The following is a 20,200-nucleotide window of genomic DNA, read 5'->3' as shown; positions in this document are numbered from 1 at the left end:
TTTGGAGAAATGTCTGTTCAAATTATCTGCCTATTTTTTAATTTTATTATTTGTTTTTTGGTGTTGATATCTTTGGAGAAATATCTTTGGATATTTTTGGAGAAATGTCTGTTCAAATTATCTGCCTATTTTTTAATTTTATTATTTGTTTTTTGGTGTTGAGTTGTAGAATTTCTTTACATACTTAAGATACTAACCTTTTAATGGCTCTATCATTTGCAAATAACTTTTCCCACTCAGTAGGCTGCCTTTTTATTTTGTTGATGACTTTCTTTGCTGCACAAAACTTTATATTTTAATGGAGTCCCAATAGTTTATTTTTGCCTTTGTTTCCCTTGCCTGAGGAGACCTATCTAGAAAAATGTTGCTAAGGCTGATGTCAAAAAATTACTGCCTATGTTTTCTTTTTCTTTTAAGATTTTTACTTATCCACCTGACGGAGAGTAGCAGGCAGAAGGAGAGGGAGAGGCAAGCTCCCCATTGAGCAAGGAGCCTGCTGCAGGGCTCTATCCCAGGACCCCAGGACTATGACCCCAGCTGAAGGCAGATGCTTAAACAACCAAGTCACCTAGGTGCACCTGCTCTCTCTGTTTTCTACCAGTTTTATGGTTTCAGAACTCACATTTAGGTCTTTAATCCACTTTGAGTTATTTTTGTATATGATGTAAGAAAATGGTCCAGTTTTCATTCTTTTGCATGTAGCTGTCCAGTTTTCCCAGCATCATTTATGGAAAATACTGTCTTTCCCCATTGTATATTCCTGCCTTTTTGACACTGATCAATTGTCCATGTAAGTGTGGATATATTTCTGATGGTATCTGGTTTTGAATCCTGTCAGTTACACTAGGTCTACAGATTTTTATTTTCTTGAGATTTTTACTTACTAGAAAGCACATGTGCACTGGGGAAAGGCAGAGGGAAATGAAATCCCAAGAAGATTCCACACTAAAAGTGGTGATGGACGCCTGGTTCAGTCCAACCACCCTGAGATCATGACCTCAGCCAAAACCAAGAGTCCGACATCCAACCAAGTGAGTCACCCAGATGCCCCTGGCCTACAGTTTTTTACTGAGATTTGACCCAACATTTTGATCCAATATTTGTCCCAGCCTTCATTATTTTCATTCAACAAATTTTTGACCTTGTTGTTCCAAATGGTAGGTACTAATATAACACAGATGAGATGGAGATGAGCAGGATATAGTTCTTTCCCTCTAAGCAGAAAAAAATCTGGTAAGAGGGATTTAGATAAGAAACCCAAGAGTTACAATGCAGAGAAGTGAGGTTTATGATAGAAACATACACAGGAGCTAATCCTGGGGCAGAGAAAGTCTCAGAAAAGAAAGAGAAGTCACTCAAACATCCCTGGGTTCTTGTCTCTGTCCCACTCAGACTCTTCTGGTCCTAGATTATATCCTATCTAAACTACTGTCCCCCAAAACCCATTTGTGACCATGTGTACTATAGGAGAGTCATCAACATAGAATGGGACATCCAGGAGGGCAGATGTGTGGCCTGACTTGTTTACCTTTGCACCCCAGGCCGTGAAACACAGTCCAGCACACCAGTAGACACACAGATGTTTCTTTCTTTTTTTTTTTTTTAAGATTGTATTTATTTATTTATTTGACAGAGAGAAATAACAAGTAGATGGAGAGGCAGGCAGAGAGAGAGGGAAGCAGGCTCCCCGCTGAGCAGAGAGCCCGATGCGGGACTCGATCCCACGACCCTGAGATCATGACCTGAGCCGAAGGCAGCGGCTTAACCCACTGAGCCACCCAGGCGCCCGACACACAGATGTTTCTTAAATGTATGACTTAATTCTGCATGGAACTTGGAGAAATGGATGGGTTTATTCATTCTTTCTTCCTCTTTTGTCCATCTGTCCTTCCTTTCTGGTTTTTTTTCTCTTTCTTTCTTTTCCTCTTCCTTCCTTCCTTAACTAGTCCTGGATAGTTCATTGGGCTTTATGTAAAATTAAATTATGAAAACACTTCTTTTGCTTTTAAGTGACCTATTTTCAAAGACTTATCTAAATTTCAGCCCATAAATTTTATTACAATCTACTAACTTCATCAGGCATCCTTTCTGAAAAAGGCACAGTGTTCCCTCACTATTAGATTTTGTATGGAAATTGCTACTTTGTCGTTGCTCTTGGATTTTACAACATCTGTCATAAATTGGATTGATTATGCATAGAGGCAGAGTATTTGGTTGTGTCCTTCATGTTAGACATTTTAGTTTGTCTACTTTCTCTACAAATCTTAAAGATAAATATTCTAGAAAGTACCCTGTCTGAGGTACTCTGTTACACTAGTAGAAGGAATCTCAATACTTAGTTTGTTCTCAAGAAACAAAAGCAGGTACTGTGGCCCTCTCCCCTCACTGGAGGTCCTATTAGAACATCTTCATACAAGTGGGTGGGCTGTCATGGGCGAACTGCAAGACCCAGAGAAGGTGTCATACCTCACTTCAGAAGCCAAAGATCCCAGAATCAAAGATAAAGGAAATAGACTTAAAAATAAAGAATGGATATAATAACATAAAAATGTGACTATCATTGCACAATTCGTCACGGTCTTGATAGTACCGAAGTAGAATCAGAATTGGATGCTCTTTGTATGGTTCTCAGGTCACGGTGCTCAGACCGCATCAAGATGGGGACACAGAGCAAACTCATCAGCATTTATAATGTGAACATGGGAGATTGAAGTGTCCTGGTCAGATCCCCTTCTTAAAATTAGGTTCAGATCAATGTTTTATCCAGCAACCTAAATTTTCCTGCCATAAGTGTTACTGACCCCTGCTATTCCTTTTAGGTTAGACACTGAACACCACGATTTGCTCTAGCATTCCAGCTTTTTTCCATTTGTTCTTCAACTTGGCTGATGTGCCTAAGGAAGAAAGAAACCCAAGGGGTAAAGTGCATACACTGGGGTCTGGTCACTCACCTGGTTTGTTCTCATCAGGTGAGAGAGAAGGATTCAAAATATCAACATTACAAACAAAATTTTATAGAAAACCTTCCTGTGGAGCCAGAGATTCCCTTGGTACCAACTAGATCATTATTTTTCTGTCCTGTGAGAATAGGAAAAACTTTAGTAATTGACTATTATTTCTAGAAGAACATGTCATGTGTCACTGCATTCTTCCGTATCTAATAGCAACATGATTTATCTGAGAAGGAATTAAATGCATGTGTAAACCCTAGTGCCTGCTTGTCCCCCTAATCAGTAGAGGGAAAGACTTTCCCCTTGACCCTCTCCTCTGCAAGTTCCAAAGAGACCAAGCCTCGAGTGATGCTGAATGGTTTTTATAATCACACCCCAAACTCGGCCTTCTCAGCAGTGAGGGAAGTTATGAAGAGGAAGCAGAACACACGTTCCAGTTGCTGGAACAGAAAGGGCCCTGGAGGCCATAGGGGTGCCTCTTCCACTCATCAGTCTCCAACATAAGCAAACAGTTCCGGCTGAGTCTGAGGACTGTTTGGTCACTTCCCGAAAAGCAATGGAAGAGTGTGATGAATACCTAGGTTTTTGTGGGCGCTGTATTTAGTAAGAAACAACATGACTGCTCTGTCATTCAGCGACCGTTGGAGTGCCTACCGTGTACGAGGTACAACTTCAGGCATTAGAGATGCAGTGTTGACAAAAACCGTATCTAGGAGAGTTATATTTTATTTATTTTTTATTTTATTTATTGATTTTGATAGGTCACAAGTAGGTAGAGAGGCAGGCAGAGAGAGAAGGGGAGGCAGGCTCCCTGCTGAGAAGAGAGCCCGATGTGGGGCCTGATCCCAGGACCCTGAAACCATGACCCAAGCTGAAGGCAGAGGCTTTAACCCACTGAGCCACCCAGGCGTCCCTAGGAGAGCTATATTTTAATGAAGGAGGAGAGAACTAAGAGATACATATAATCTTAGGTAGTATGTGCTGGTTGGAAAAGAAAGCTGATTAAGCAAGATGGGCAGCACAGGGTGAGGATGAGGGTGTAGTTATGTATTGGGTCATTGGAAAAGGCCCCTCTGCTGAGGGGACATGGGGCAGACACCTAAAGGAAGTGAAGGTGGGAGCCCTGGAGGCGTCTGAGGGGAGAGCATCCCAGGCAAAGGGCACAGTGAGCACAAAGCAGGTGAGGGATGGTCTCGCTTCGAAAACGGGGGCTCTTAAGAGGAAGCCAGTGTGGCTGAAACCAAGCAAATGAGGGTCATAGAAGAGAGGTCATTGAGACTTGGGCCTAATTTTAGTACTTCACAGGCCATGGTAAGAATTCTGCCTTTTTCCTGAGTGAGACAGACAGCCCTTGGAGGGTTTTAAAGAGTGGGATGACCTATCTCAGGTTTTAAAAGTCTCTGGGGAGAGAGAGAAGAGGTGGAGAGAAGAGGTAGGAATGGGAAACATGCCAAGAGCTGATACCCAAGCCACATGGTGTAGACGGCTGCACGGTGGGCCAGCTGGATCCATTCTGAAGGCTGGATGGGTAAGATCCGTTACTGGTGTGGATGTGAGGTGAGAGAAAGAAAGGAATGAGTAGGACTCCAGTTTTTATTTTAATTAATTACTTTTTTTCTTTATTTATTGCCTGAGAACCTAAAGAAGGGGTTTACCATGTCCTGAGACAGAGAAGTCTCTGGGAAGATTCTCAGGGGAGACGATCAGGAGTTGGATTTTGGAGATACTAAGCAGCTGGAGATAAAAGCTGGAGGGCAGAGGAGAAGCCTAAGCTGGTGATACAAACAGAGTCATTCGTGTACACGTGGTTTTTTTAAAGCCATGACAGCAAATGAGATGATGAAGGAGGGGAGAGCCGGTAAAGAAAAGAATTCAAAGGAACAGGCTGGGAGCAGTCTTAGGAAGCAGCAGAGAGGGGAAGAGGAATGCATGCCAGCCAAGGTGACAGAGCGGGATCTGCTAGTGAAGAGAGGGGACAACCCAAAGAAAGTCTACCTTATGAGCCAAATGAAAGTTTTCAAAGAAGGAAAAAGCAATAAACTATATCAACTTTGTTGCTTGGGATCCTGAAAATTCCATTTTACTGCATTTTTGCAACTATCAGTGAGTAGTAAGGAAGGAGAGATGGGAACCATCCCTCATTTTTGAGAGATTAAAAAAAAAAAAGAGTTCCAAAGGTGTAATCATACATCAAAAACAGACAACTGCAAGTGAGAAACTGTTGAAAGGTTGTCCCTAGGGACGCGGTATAATGTCAGCCTCCTCCCTCAGGCGATAACCTTTAGCTTCAAAAATTTTTAAATGGGATAAAAAAGTATTTGTCCCATGGGGCCATTGTGGAAGCAGGGTGTCCCAGTTCCTTCTACATAATCTCCACTATTTCCATGTTGGTATTCCAGACCCTACAAGTAAGAAAATGAAGATATTTATACGCAAAATTTACGCATAGCATTTTTGTTAATAGTTGTTTTCAAAGTATATAACTTGTTCAATAAACTCACAAACATTTCGACTTTTCTACTCTATGCCAGGCACTATACACAGCACTGAGGCTTTGCAGGGAAATGAGAGGCTCTTGCCTCCAAGGAGCTTAGAGTCTAAGCAAGCAAGTGTCCAAATGATTGATAATTAGAATGCAGAGATTATGCTGAGTGAAATAAGTCAAGCAGAGAGAGTCAATTATCATATGGTTTCACTTATTTGTGGAGCATAACAAATAGCATGGAGGACATGGGGAGATGGAGAGATGGGAGTTGAGGGAAATTGGAAGGGGAGGTGAATCATGAGAAACTATGGTCTCTGAAAAACAATCTGTGGGGTTTTAAGTGGCGGGGGGCGGTGGGAGGTTGAGGTACCAGGTGGTGGGTATTATAGAGGGCACGGATTGCATGGAGCACTGGGTGTGGTGAAAAAATAATACTGTTATGCTGAAAATAAATTAATTAATTTTAAAAAAAGAATGCAGAGTAGGCTACTACCATTAATCCTTGTGAAATAATTGAGGGATAGGCTCATTGTCTCAAGAGTCCATTTATTTTTCACTTAAGAGATGCTTTGGGGTAAAGCCTGACAATGAGCGCTCTCACCCATGTCTGCATATATTAAGCTCAGAGCTCTAACTGTTTCAGTTTCCTAACATAGTGTCTGATGTTCAAGATGAGTGGCTGGGACACATCTTCCTTTTTAAAGCAATAAATTGTTATGGATTTTCCTCTGCAGTAATGCCTGCACTTAGATGTGTATGGTGAAATCTGCTGGCCTGCACTCTGTCCCACGCGCTCCCTGCTCACGAGCTTCTTGGTACCAGTGATGTGCAGATCTAACTATAGGGCTGTCATCAGCTGCCTAATGATCTCCCTTAAATAGGACCATCAGCCATTTTGTTTCATCCCAAAGGGTTCTTTGCAAATGACCCAGGGAGAAGAGGGGGAGCCAAGGTGCCCACAGCCATCAAAAGAGCTCCAAACATAGTTGTTGTCACTCTTGGGCTGGGAGCCAGGGTGTGAGAGAAGCAGTAGGGATAGAATAGGCAAGCTCCATTGGTTTTCAAGTTCAAGGTCTTTCAGCTGGAGGTGAATAGAAAGAACTTTACTTTGTCAGAGATGACCTGTTATAATATGAAATCTAAGCCAAGAGAGCCAAAGCTGTGTATCCCTGTTCAGGGACAATCACTCAACACCACTGCAAGCTGAATCTTTGACAGGCATAGCTGGCGCTTATGAACCAAATGGCTTGGAGGGATGCAGGCAGATGATAGACCTTGAATATGATCCTTCCTCCCTTTCTCTTACAAGTTTGGGGGCAATGTACACCCCTTCCTGTGTTAGAGTCATTGGGCACAGAAAAGTTTCTTTATTATTATATATTATTTTTGCTATTTATTTTATTGTTTACTTATATATAAATATATCTTATACATTTAAATATTAAATGATATATTTATAATATTGTTTATTATTTTTATCTCCAGTTCTCTCTGGCATTGTGCTCTGTGATTGGGTTACTTTTCAATGTTGTACAGCCATGTGAGGGGGCTGGGAGTTATCTATTTTTATCGACATTACCCTGGGTCCTGAAGTCAGGGAGATGTGAATTCAGACCTTTTACTAAGGTCAGTCTCTTGGGAGACTGTTGGGCATCATGGTGAAAAGGGCAGGAAAGTCCCAGGGTTCAAGGTTAGAATCTGTTTTTTACATGCTGTGTGGGGCTAGGCAAAATAATTAGCCTCTCTGTGCGTCAATCTTTTTATCTACAAATAGAAAGCATATTAGTATCTACAGGGTGGTTATAAGCACAAAACTGAGATGCTGTGATATGATGGCACATAATGACTGTTCATTAAATACTCCCTTACTAACATTGCCTGATTCCTAGGACCCTTGGTATCCTCATTCTTAAAGCGATTGTGTTGTTGTTAATGTTAAATAACCTGGGGGGAAATCTCAGCAGTGTGGTGTGGAATGAATAGTTGATAATGTTATCAATAATAATACCTGAGTAACAGAAGTGAAAAAAACTCCTGAAATGGACTTCAAAGTCTCATTATTATTGCTTATTCTCTACTTTTTTATGTCAGCATCTGTTCTCATGAGATTATTCAGTTCTGACTCATCAGTGAAAAGTAACCTTTTCTGCAGTAATTATTGTTACATGGGTGAGATTAGACAAATCCCTTTTTAAAATTCTGATTCTGGGGCGCCTGAGTGGCTCAGTCAGTAGGCATCTGCCTTCCGCTCAGGTCATGATCCTGAAGTCCTGCGATCGAGCCCCACCTCAGGCTCTCCGCTCAGCGGGAAACCTGCTTCTCCCTCTCCCACTCCCCCTGCTTGTGTTCACTCTCTCCCTGTCTCTCTCTGTCAAATAAATAAATGAAATATTTCTTAAAAAATAAAATAACAAAAATCTCAGTCAGTCAACATGCTTTTACCAAACACATTATGTTCCCAGCTTAGATGGAGAAGCAGTTTTCTTCACTGGATTTGTAATTAACTAGGGTTACAAAGCCAGAAGCATACACATTCAATAAATTATAACCACGTGTATGTTGTGTATAAGGCATTAAGCCAACGAATATCCCGAACGAATATCCTAGGTTCATAAAAATGAACCCAGTGTGGGTCCTGCCTTCAAGGGGTTCCAAGCCAGCTGGGAGGGCTGGGAGAAATTGCATGGAGGCAGACTCCCCGGATCAGGTTCAAGAATCTACCCCTCTCCACCGTGAGACTGGAGGCAGGTTACTGAACAGCTCTGTGCAGGAGCTACTGCTTTGTAAAGTGCAGGTGACAATAGTACCAATACCATAGTGTTGGGATGAAGCTCACCTGGATTATTATACATAGAGCATAGTGCCTGTTGTATAGTCTGAGAACAGTAAACATTAGCCATTTCAAAACACATAGCTGGGGATAAGGCATGCATGTAAACGAACATAATGCAAGAGTATGGTGATATTGCTATGGGAATTTGGATAAAAGAGAGATTATGTAGGTTTCGTAAAGGATTGTGATATTCAAGCTAAGCTTGGAAGGATAGGTAATATATCCACATGAAAAAATATGAGGTCATGGAAAGAAGTGTCCTCAACTCAAGCTGAGGAGAAAATTCTACTTTCACCTGTTCCTGAAAAGTCTGGTCTGTAACACACTCCTGTGATTTTTAAATGCCTGGGTTTGGTGGTGGTGGTGGTGGTGGTGGTGGTTTTCGCTGGTGAGCTGTGTGTAGGTGGGAGATACTTAAATATTCCTCAGTAGGGGGTCCTCTTGACATTTTGGACAGAAAAATTATGTGTTTGAAGGACTGTCATTGCTGTACAGACAACATAACTCCCATGACCCATTTGGCAGTGCACAGAGTGCCCCTCAGTCATTTTGACACCTGAGAGGACTCCCTTGTTGCCTGTGCCCTTTGGGAGGATGTGATTACCTCCAGTCACCACAGGAGCTGGGGGAGACTCCACCTGAGGGAAAACTTCTGAGAGCACTTCTGAGAGCATAGTGCTATTCTGGAGTTTTGTTCCATCTCAACTCAAATGAAGACCATGAATGCTGAATTCCCTATAAGCAGAGGATTTGAATTTATTACTGACTGAATTTAATGATAAACAGTGATGTTTTTGTGCCAGGGAAAGTGTGGAGTTCTTCCCCCCCCCCCCCCCCCAGTCTTTTCATATGTCTGTGATTTGTGGCTTCTCCCATTTTTCCTATAGCCCCTGACCAATCTCTTGGTACCAGCAGACATCTTCTCTGGGGATCTCTTACTATTGAATCTCTTATCTTCCCATCAGGTGGAAGGATTTTACTTTTCCATGTGATTCCATTTCTGTTTGGTCTACCTGTCTGGTACTCCGGGATGTACACTAACAGCAGGGGATGTTGGGGTGAGATGGGGGAACAGGAGAGCCTTTGCTAGGGAGGAAGCCCCACCTGGCCCCCTCTCGTTGCTTTAACTCAAACACACCTGCAAATGTTTTTGGTGTTTGAAACCCAAAGGTAAAGTTAAGTGATGGGGAGAGTGGGGGCATAGACTGACAGATTAGAGGGATGGTAAGGAAAATTCTTTCCTCCGTCTCAGGCAGGGCTGTGCAGGAGGTAAGCACGTAAGTGTAAATAGAGGTCGGCCTCATTTCTGGACCATCAGTGAGAGGATTGCTGTTCAAACAAGGTCTCTGAAGACGCAGGGGGGTTGCTTTTGAGAGGGATGTATGGGAGAGAGGTCCCCCTCCTTTGGAATTCCGAGTGGTTCCCCTCCTTGACCTTCAGCTCCTCCCCATGTGAACCCTCCAGGCTTCTCTCAGCCATCCTTTCCCATTGTCTAGGACTCATTGTCCTATCACCATCCCCAGTGTCCTTCTGCATCCCTGACAAATGTGTTAGCCACTACATGCACCCCCATCCCCGCCCCCCCACAACATGGCTCTTGCCTCGTCCGAGCCTGATGCCAAATGGACCTTCCCTGCACGGATCCCATCTCTGCCTCATATCTGCTGTTGTCTCTCTTCCCTCGGTCACATCTCACTGCCCCGTTTCTGTTGTTTATCTGGAGATGTCTTCAACTTACTCTCATGCACCCACGTGTGGAAATTGTCCACTCACCTGGACTGCGTGCCTTTCCCATGTTCCAGCAGTGAGCACGCTGCAGTGAGGGTCCCGCGTACATGGACCTGCTCCCGCGGACCCCACCCCAGAGCTGAGAGTTTTGACTCGGGGGAGGCACTCAGCAGGGCCATGTGAAGAGCAGACCCCCCTTTCCGGTATCACACGCAGAAGCCTGCACCTCCCAGTGTACCTGATAACGATAGAGCGAGGTGACTTGGGGACCTGGTTCCCCGTGGGGAGGCGGCCCCCGCTCGCTCACACGTGTGTCTCTGTTCTGCCGGCAGGAAGATGAGGTGGTTCTCCAGTGCATCGCGAACATTCACAAGGAGCAAAGGAAGTTCTGCCTGGCAGCCGAGGGCCTCGGGAACCGCCTGTGCTTCTTGGAGCCCACTTCCGAAGCCAAGGTGAGATCGATCACCAGCCCTGCCCCTTCTCCCCTTGGCCTCCCAGCGGTCATTCTGGGGAAGGAGCTGCAGGGAGAGAGGAGGAGGAGGAGGGTGATGGGGAGGAAGTGAGAAAGAACACCTTTGTTTTTAAAAGGGGAAGTAGATGGAGTTTAAACCGTACATCTGCCTAATCCTGCTGCAACCTCACTGCAGTAGGAGCCCACAGCAGCGAAGAATGAGTGATGCCTCATCTGCCGGACACCAGGAATGTCTTGCGGTCAGCTCTCACAGAAGAGGGCCTCCTCATCCTCCCAGAACACCATTTTGTATGAATTCCTAGAAGCCCAGGCGCATGTTCTTTACTCTCAGGTGGCATTTATGGCTCCAAGGACTCTCCAGGGCTTGGGCCTATGTTTTGCAGCAGGCACACTGTTCTCCATCTTCACTGTGCTGAGGGCACCACCCCCGGCCTGTCCACTCTCACTTGGGGGCAGAGAGGAACGTCTGCTCTGGTCCCTGCCTGCGTCAGGTGGCATGTGATGTCCCCTATCTCTTCAGCCACACTTCCAGGCTGTCTCTGCTTTTGGTCATCTGTATGTCAGGTGGACCTGTGCTCTCAGCATGATCACAGTACTTCACAGTCCTGGCCGGACCCTTGGACCACTCAGGGTTTCCAGCTGTTTCTAGAGAAACAGCTCTCTCTGTCTCTTGAGGGGCCGATGGTGGGTGGATTGAAGATATTGTCTCTTGCAGTTATCAGGGCTGGCAAGTCGGAAGTCTGTACATCAGATCAGCAGGTTAGAAACTCGGGCAGAAGTTCATGCTGTCTTGAGGAGAATACTTTTTCTCTGGGAAACCCCAGGTTATTTTTTGAAGACCTTCAAAGGATGAGGTGAGGTCCACCCAGAGTCTCAAGGGTGACTTTTACTTGAAGTCAACAGATTATAGATGTTAATCACATCTCTCAAATACCTTCACATCAAAACCTGGATTGCTGTTTGATTAAATAATGGAGTACTATAGTCTAGCCATGTTGATATACAAGTGACCATCCTACCCTCCAATGTCTGTTTTCTCACAGAACCACGTATTTTTTTTTTAAGATTTTATTTATTTATTTGACAGAGAGAAATCACAAGTAGGCAGAGAGGCAGGCAGAGAGAGAGAGGGAAGCAGGCCCCCGGCTGAGCAGAGAGCCCGATGCGGGACTTGATCCCAGGACCCTGAGATCATGACCGGAGCTGAAGGCAGCGTCTTAACCCACTGAGCCACCCAGGTGCCCCCACGTATTTTTTGTTTATTGTTTTTTAGTTTTTTTAAAGCAGAACATGGTTAGTGTATTTTTCAGTAGACCCACATGATGGGCATGTCATTTCTCCACAGGACTCTACACAATCCACAGACACACATGCGTAGTTCACCCGATAGAACACCAGACACAGACACATACCCGTAGTTCACCCTAGAACACTAGATATTCTCCATGTTGGCCATATCTCCCAAATGCCTCTGTCCTTTCTATCATGTTTTTGCCCTCCCATGGGGGTCACCATTCCCGAGTACAAATGTCTATCTGTGACAATGGCCAGGGTCAGGACAGAATCCCATTAAAATAAATGATAAAGAGAGGGTCACTAGGTGGCTCAGTTGGTTAAGCCTCTGACATTTGATTTCAGCTCAGGTCTTGATCTCGGAGTCCTGGGATCAAGCCCCATGTCAGGCTCTGAGCTTAGTGGGGACTCTGCTTGGGATTTTCTCTCTCCCTCTGTCCCCACTCCCATAATAAAGAACTCTTTTTAAAAAGGCAAAAGAAAAGGAAGATTTTTTTTTCCTTTTAAAGGTTTTAGACTTGATTTCCCTGAGGTCTTCTTCATTCACTTTTGTCCTAAGCTAGATATTTTTCTTTTCATTCCCAGCAGTCTGGGATAATAGGAAGATCACTGGAGTAAAAAATCAGGGATCCCCGGAGTAGAAATCAAGAATTTAGTTCTCAACCCCTAGCTAGTCATGTAACTATGGGTGAGCCACTCAATACTTGTTTTCAGTTTTCTCATCTGCCAGATGAGGTATGGTCCAGTGCACTAGAAAGAACATTGACCTGAGTTGGAAACCAGTGGTCCATTTTCTGGCCATCCCCTGCATAGGTCTTGGGGCGGTGGTTTAGGGCATGGACTCTGGAGCCAAACTGCCAGAACTGGAGTCCTATCTCTTACCACTCACCAACTAAGTCAGGATCTTGGAGGTACTTGACTTTTCTGAGCTTAATTTCCTCATCTGCTTCATGGGAATTTAATAGTAACTACCTAAAAAGGTGGTTGTGAGAATTAATTGAGTTAATACACTCAAAGTGCCTAGCACATTGTAGAGTCTAGGTAACCATGGGCTACTATGATTTAATCATACCTAACCAGATGAAAAACAACTGTATATCCAAACCCAAGAATATTTTGTATACCCTAGGAATAAAAATAACCCATAGCACACATAAATGCATTTGAGGATGAGAAAATATCCTTCCTAACACCCACATGAATAAGTGTTCTTATTTTATTTTTTTGAGAGAGAGAGAAAACTGCGCACATGTTCACAGAGTGGGGGAGGGGCAGCGGAAGAGGGATAGAGAACCCAAGCAGATGCCCTGAGCACTGAGCCTGATGCAGGGCTTGATCTCATGACCCTGAGATGACACCTGAGCGAAAATCAGTCAGACAGTTAACTGAGCCCCCCAGGCTTCCCTAAGTGTTGTTATCATTTTAATTTTTCATTTAAAATTTAGAACAAGGGAATAAGCGTAAAAAAGAGATGTAACATCATAATTTTATCATCTTGTCACAACTGTTTTCATTCGGTCTTTGTCCACATGTACCTGCATGTTTTCAGTATTGTACTTGGAGTGGGTATATAGGCATTCTGCTTTCTTTTCTTTGACACTTTAGCCCATTCCATAATGCTCTGTAGCCTTCATGGGTCTTAAGAAACATGTATATGGCTTTGCTAGTTTACTTTTGCTTCTTAGGGAGAAGAATGACTGGTGTTAGGAGCATGAACAGTATTCGGCTGCTTTTCCCCAAAGGATACAGCAGTTGTCACAGCTGACATGCCCACTATTGTTACGTGAGCGGTTGTCCCTTCCGTATATAGTATGAGGAAAGGCACCAGGAGTGCTTCTCAAAAAAACAAAAAGGGTGAAATTCATGGAAAGGATAAGTTTTCACAACTTCTTGTCGCCATTCCAGGGAACTGCCTGCTAGCCACCATTTTCTGAGGCTTCAGTCTTTTCTGCAGTCCGCTACAAGTATGGCGCTTGTCCTCTCCCTGCCCATGAAATATTCCCCATAATTCCCTTCCAATGAAATTTCTCAACCACCTGTGCCATTCTTAGGTTCTTGGAAACTAACGTAAGGCGTGCAGTGAAATAGGAAAGTGTATTCCCAAGCCTGGCACTGAGGGTGAGGCACGTACCTCAAACACCACTCTTAGCACCAGCTACAGAGCCGCCCCTGACCTTGGCGTTCCCAGTCAAGGGTATTTCAGGCTAGTTGAGACGCAGAGAGATAAAATTGAGATAAATTCTAGGGAGAAAACAGACCTCTGAGAAAGAAGAGATGAGATAAGGTTCTCAAAAGATATTCTTAGTATACAAGCCCTAAGAGAAGGAGGTCACCCTGAAGTGAGGAGTGAGAAGGTAGTAGAATGAGAAGCAAAAGTATGCCAACATTTGCTGTAGACATAGAGACTATTTCACACTTTGGAGAGTTCTTGTAACTTTCTGTTTGCCGTGGCCCACTCTTCTCTGAAGGTCTTCTGAAACTGCAAATGTCAGCAGATGGGAGCACTGTTATTCAGCTTCCGTTTCAAAGATGCACAGCTCCAGGAATTAAAAGGGGTCTTGTTTTATAAGAATGACTTCAGAATTACAACCAGAGACCAGGAAACATGGAAAGAAATGTTGCTTCTTTTTTTAATTAATAACAGCAGATACTATCTTACTGCTATTTTTTAAAAAATTCTTTTAAGATTTTATTTGACAGAGGGAGTGTGCAGCAGAGGGAGAGGGAGAAGCAGACTCCCTACTGTGCAGGGAGCCCGAGGCAGGGCTCCATCCCAGGACCCTGGGGTCATGATCTGAGCCAGACGCAGATGCTTACCCGCTGGAGCAACACAGGCACCTTTTAAGGTCATTTTTAAGTGGAAAACTTGTTCACAGGAATTTACTATTTTTCCTCTGGCCCATATTATCTCATCTGTTTTGTACTTACTAATAGTACCAGCTGGGGAAAGGGGTGGTGGATCTTACTTGGTTTAACTTAACGTCCAGACTCCTGAGACTCTCCTCGACTGCTTGGCACTGGTCTTTGCAGTGGGACTGGAACCATTTACCTGCTGGGACGTGTCAGGCACACCTTGGGGGAATCCTTGATTCTGAATCCCCACCCCAGGTGACAGCTCAAATACAAAGAAACAAGGTCCACTTCAGGCAGATACCATGATATACAAGCCTCATGTACTATGGGATCCAGGGTTTCTTGTAACAACTCTGCAGGCCTAACTTTTGGGGACCCCACAAAGGACATCTCCCTCTAGCTGGGAGAGTCTTATGCTTGGGGAATTGCGAAGATAAGGCTTCTTCTGTGGGGTATTGGTGTCTTCTTGGTACCGACTCAGGCTGCCTGTCAGGGATCTTTTTCACTGTAAGCAGTGTTCCCGAGTAACATAATTCACATATCCCCAGCTTGTCCTGAGAACAAAACTGGACAGTTAACTCAAGGTTCTATTCTCATGCAGAGGGAGAAAAGAATTTTGTAAGCCTTATTCCCGCAGCAATCTTCATTGAGGACGATTATTTAACTGCTCGGGCCTTGTCTGATGTGGCTGGAACCCCAGCACCTTTCCAAATCCTCACTTCCGCCTTCCCTAATTTCACATCATCAAAAAGTAAGAAGCATTTGGGAACTCTCTGTTGAAGATCAGTTTCAACAGACCAAGGTTTGTTATTTCACTGACTTTAATGAGGATGAAATAGAAATTGTGAAGTGAAAAACTTAACCCTTGTGCCTTTGAAAAAAGTTTTTTTAAAGATTTTATTTATTTATATGTCAGAGAGCACAAGCTGAGAGAGAAGCAGGCTCCCCACTGAGCAAGGAGCCCAATTCGGGACTCAATCCCAGGACCCTGGGGTTATCATGTATCATGACTTGAGCCAAAGGCAGATACTCAACCGACTGAGCCACCCCAGCACCCACCCTCATGCCCTATAAAAGCCAGTGGATGTCTGGAATCTTCAGGCTCCTGGGGTCTCGGAATGAAGTTCTGCCTCTCAGTCAGGGAGCACTTCCTGGTCATGGTAGATTCAAAATGAACAATCCGATTTCAAATCCAGTTTTCAAACTGAAGTCCTGTTCCCCTCCACCTCCTCTTTTGAAAAATAAAACTAACAGTCTGCTGTGGTTTCTGAGAGGTTGGATAGGTTCTGAGGACCCAGGATTAAACATCTGCGATCGTGCAGACATCATTATGTAGATGGCATAAATTAGGAGAGAATTCCAGGCTAAAAATAACTTATTTTCTATTATTTTTATTATCTTCAGCTCAGAATAGATTTACTGTTGACTTCTACAAACCTAAGCCTGTGCACATTTGCAGAGAAGGCTCAGCCTGAGAGTGTGCGCTTTTCTTTGAACTTCTGAGCAGTAGTCTCTCAGACTTACAATCTTATGAAAAGCCAAACTATTATAGAACTTAGGTTTTAAAAAAAAAAAAAACAAAACAAAACAAATCAAAACTGCCTTGTCACATGAGAGAGAGTGATAGGTGGAAAATGTGACCCGTTTTGATCGTTTGGTTTCCATTTATCAGACATCATGTGCTGATTGCTGTATAGCGTGCGGGAGCCTTCATACTCTCATTTAATTTTTATCACCCTATGGAGCGAATACTGATCTCATTTACAGAGAAGGATACAAGAATTCTGATAAAGTTAAGTAAATTCCCGAAGATGATTCATTCCAAACTTGTATGACTAATTCTATAGTACTCAGCAATTAAGAGTATCATGGAGCCAACTTACTTAAAGATAGAGAAACCATATTTTTTCATGTGGTTAACTTTTAAGATCACCTGGGCAGATCTCCAGACCCTCTCCCACAAATTTCCTGCATCTGTCCTCTGAATGCCTGATATTCCAAAGTTAGAAATAGGTATTTTGCTTAAATCAAGTAGAAACTATTAAAATACAAATGTTTCAAGAAAGCACATGAAGCAATGTTAAATTTTTATAGTAATTTTTTTAGTATAAATGATATTAGGTATTTTCTCAAAAATAACTTTATACAGAGGAATAAGGCAGATTAAGTGCCTCTGTCTTAAGATATAAGGCACAGGAATCACTGGGAATGTGGGATCAAACGTCGACTGCACTGAATTTGGATAGTTTACTTGTCTTGATGCCTCCGCGCCACGAGTCTGTGAGCACTGGAGTGAAGACCATGGTTAAGGCACATGACTGTGGACCATGGAGCAAGACTATTTGAGCTGGTAATTCAGGCTCCACTACTTAATGCCTCTCTGACCATGGCTCCCGTGACTTTACCTTTCACTGCCTCAGTTTCCTTGACTTGAAAACTGTATCCACATTATAGATTATGATGAAGATTCAGTTACATGAGTTCCTAATTATAAAACACTTATAACATGCTTTACACACAACAAAGTGTTTTTTATGCAGTAGCTCTTATTATCCCAGGTATGGAGTCAGACACTCGTTAGGTCATCAGGAACCATTGCTTGATGAGTGACCCACATAGTGAATTAGTTAAATGAGTTAAATATTTACTTTTTAATTTTAATTCCAGTATAGTTAACATACAGTGTTGTACTAGTTTCAGGTATACAGTATAGAGATTCAACAACTCATTGCTCATCATCATAGTGTACTCTGAAATGCCTTCACCTGTTTCACCCCTCCCCCACCACCTCCCCTCTGGTGACCATTGGTTTGTTCTCTAGAGTTCAGAGTCTGCTTTTTTGTTTGTTTCTTTTGTTTTGCTTCTCAGATTCCACATATGAGTGAAGTCATAAGGTATTTGTCTTTCTCTGACTTATTTTACTTAGCAGAATAGCCTCTAGTTTCATCCACATGGTCACATATGGCAAGATTTCATTCTCTTTGATGGCTGAATAATGTTCCATTGTGTAGGCACACCACATCTTTATCCTTCTATCAAAGAACACTTGGGCTGCTTGCATGTCTCAACTGTTGTAAATGGTGCTGCAATACACGTAAGTGTACATGTATTTTTCAAAGCTAGTGTTCTTATTTTCTTTATGTAAATATCCAATAGTGGGATTACTGGGTCATATGGTATTCTATTATTAGTTTTCTGAGGAGCCTCCATTCTGTTTTCCACAGTGACTGTACCAGTTTACGTTCCCATCAATAATGCACGAGGGTTCCTTTTTCTCCACATCCTCACCAACACTTGTTATTTCTTGTCTTTTTCATTCTCGCCATTCTGACAGGTATAAGGTGATCTTTCATTGTGGTTTTGATTTGCATTTCCCTGGTGACGACTCCTGTTGAGATCTTTTCATGTGTCTGTTGGCCATCTGGATGTCTTTGGAGAAATGTCTGTTCATGTCTTCTGCCCATCTTTTTTATAAAAGTGTGGAGCCCAAGGCAGGGCTTGAACGCATGACCCTCAGATCAAGACCTGAGTCAGATGCTTAATCAACTGAGCCACCCAGGTGCCCCTCTTCTGCCCATTTTTTAATTGGATGATTTGGGTTTTTTGGTGTTCAGTTGTAGAAGTTCTTTATTTTTAGATACTAGCCCTTAATCAGATATGTCATTTGCAAATATCTTCTCCCATTCAGTCGTTGTCTTTTGGTACTGTTGATTGTTTCCTTCGCTGTGCAGAAGCTTTTGATTTTGATTTAGTTCCCATAGTATTTTGCTTTTGTTTCTCTAGCCACGGGAGGCATAACTAGAAAAATGCTGCTACAGCCAGTATCAGAGAAGTTACTGCCTGTGTTCTCTTCTAGGATTTTTATGGTTTCAGGTTTTGAATAAGGTCTCTAATCCATTTTGCGTTTATTTTTGTGTATAGTGTAAGAATAAGTATTTTATTTGGACTTGTTGGATTTGACCATCAGCAGGACATTTACGACATTTAAAGTAAAATATGAATGAGAGTCAGAGTAAGTTAGATGAAAAGGATTAAACAATGAGTGAATAGTTTTAAAAAATAAAGTGAATCAGTGAGATGTATATTTTTATTATTATTGATTTCTAATTTAATTCTGATATGACTAAAGCCATGCTCTGTAGATTTAAATTCTTGGCAATTTATTAGGACTATTTTATGGCCTAGCATGTGGTCTATCTTGCTTAAAATTCCATGTGTTCTACTTTTTAAAAAGATTTTATTTATTTGACACAGAGAGATCACAAGTAGGCAGAGCAGCAGGCAGAGAGAGGGGGAAGTAGGCTCCCTGCAGAGAGCAGAGAGCCTGATTCGGGGTTCAATCTCAGGACCCTGAGATGATGACCTGAGCTGAAGGCAGAGGCTTAACCCACTGAGCCACGTGCCCCCCCGTGTGTTCTACTTTTAGAAGTGGATCTTTTTTGGTTTTTAGCTAGTGTTTTATGAATATTAAGATGGTTCAAATCATGGTGTTCAAATCTTCTCTTCTAACTTTGTTGTATTTATATGCTCTATCAATCACCAAGATGGAGGTATTAAAAACTATGAAGATTTGTGTATATCTCCCTTGAGTTCTGTCAGTTTTGTTTCAAGTATTTTAAAGGGGGTGTGTGTGTGTGTGTGTATGTGTATGATTTTTATTTTCCTGTTGCATTAATCTTTGTGTCATTATCAAATGCTCCTGTTTATCCTTGATCTTATTGTATACTTTGATATTAACATAGCTGTAAGCTCTCTTATGCTTACTATTTTGTGGTATATCTTCTTCTTTTTCTATTTTGTTTTCAACTTGTTTTCATATCTTTGTATTTAAGGCATGTCCCTCATAAACAACATAGAGTTACATGTTACTTCTCACCCTTTTTTACAATCTCTGCTGTGTTATTGTTCAGTCCCTTAAATTTATTGTAACTATTGATACCATTGAGTTTTGGTCTACCATGTTGCTATTTGTTTTCTTTTGTTTCCTCTGGTTTTTATTCTTGTTTCTCTCTCTCTCTCTTTTTAAACTTCCTTAGGATAAATCAAATATATTTTAGTATTCTATTTTGTCTCCTCAGTTGACTTTTTAGCTCTATGTCTGTGCATTATTTTTTAGTCATTACTTTAGGGATTGCAGGATAAATCCTTAACTTCTCAGAGTCTGTCTGGAGTAGCATTTTACCACTTTCCTTTAATCCTTTGTGCTAGTGTTGTCACATGTTTTATTTTTATGTTACATAATATGCAGTACTTTCTTTTTTTTAATTAATTTTTTTTATTTTCAGCATAACAGTATTCATTGTTTTTGTACCACACCCAGTGCTCCATGCAGTACTTTCTTATTTTTGTTTCAAAGTCAGTTGTCTCCAGGAAATTAAGAAAAGGAAAAAAATCATCCTTTTTCTTCATACACATTGAAAGTATTATTTATTTGGAAGAAGAGTATCTTTCCTTTTTTTTTAATTTTGTTTATGTTCAGCATAACTATATTCATGATTTTTGCACCACACCCAGTGCTCCATGCAATCTGTGCCCTCTATAATACCCACCACCTGGCTCCCCCAACCTCCCACCCCCCCACCCCT

The 20,200-nt window shown here is 42.4% G+C and overlaps 1 protein-coding gene across 1 annotated transcript in view; it reads left to right on the top strand.

Annotated features, from left to right (window-relative positions):
• Nucleotides 1-9,490: 9,490 nt before the first annotated feature.
• RYR3 (ryanodine receptor 3) overlaps nucleotides 9,491-20,200 on the top strand; it is a 355,591-nt gene continuing 344,881 nt past the window's right edge. The window contains 2 exon segments of the mRNA XM_059372112.1: nucleotides 9,491-9,538; nucleotides 10,330-10,449. Of these exon segments, the coding sequence (XP_059228095.1) occupies nucleotides 9,491-9,538; nucleotides 10,330-10,449 (168 nt within the window).

Source organism: Mustela nigripes, chromosome 13 (genome assembly GCF_022355385.1).
Source record: "Mustela nigripes isolate SB6536 chromosome 13, MUSNIG.SB6536, whole genome shotgun sequence".
NCBI classification, from domain to species: Eukaryota; Metazoa; Chordata; class Mammalia; order Carnivora; family Mustelidae; genus Mustela; species Mustela nigripes.
The sequence above is the reverse complement of the archived record's forward strand: the minus strand, read 5'-3'. Positions and strand labels throughout refer to the sequence as shown.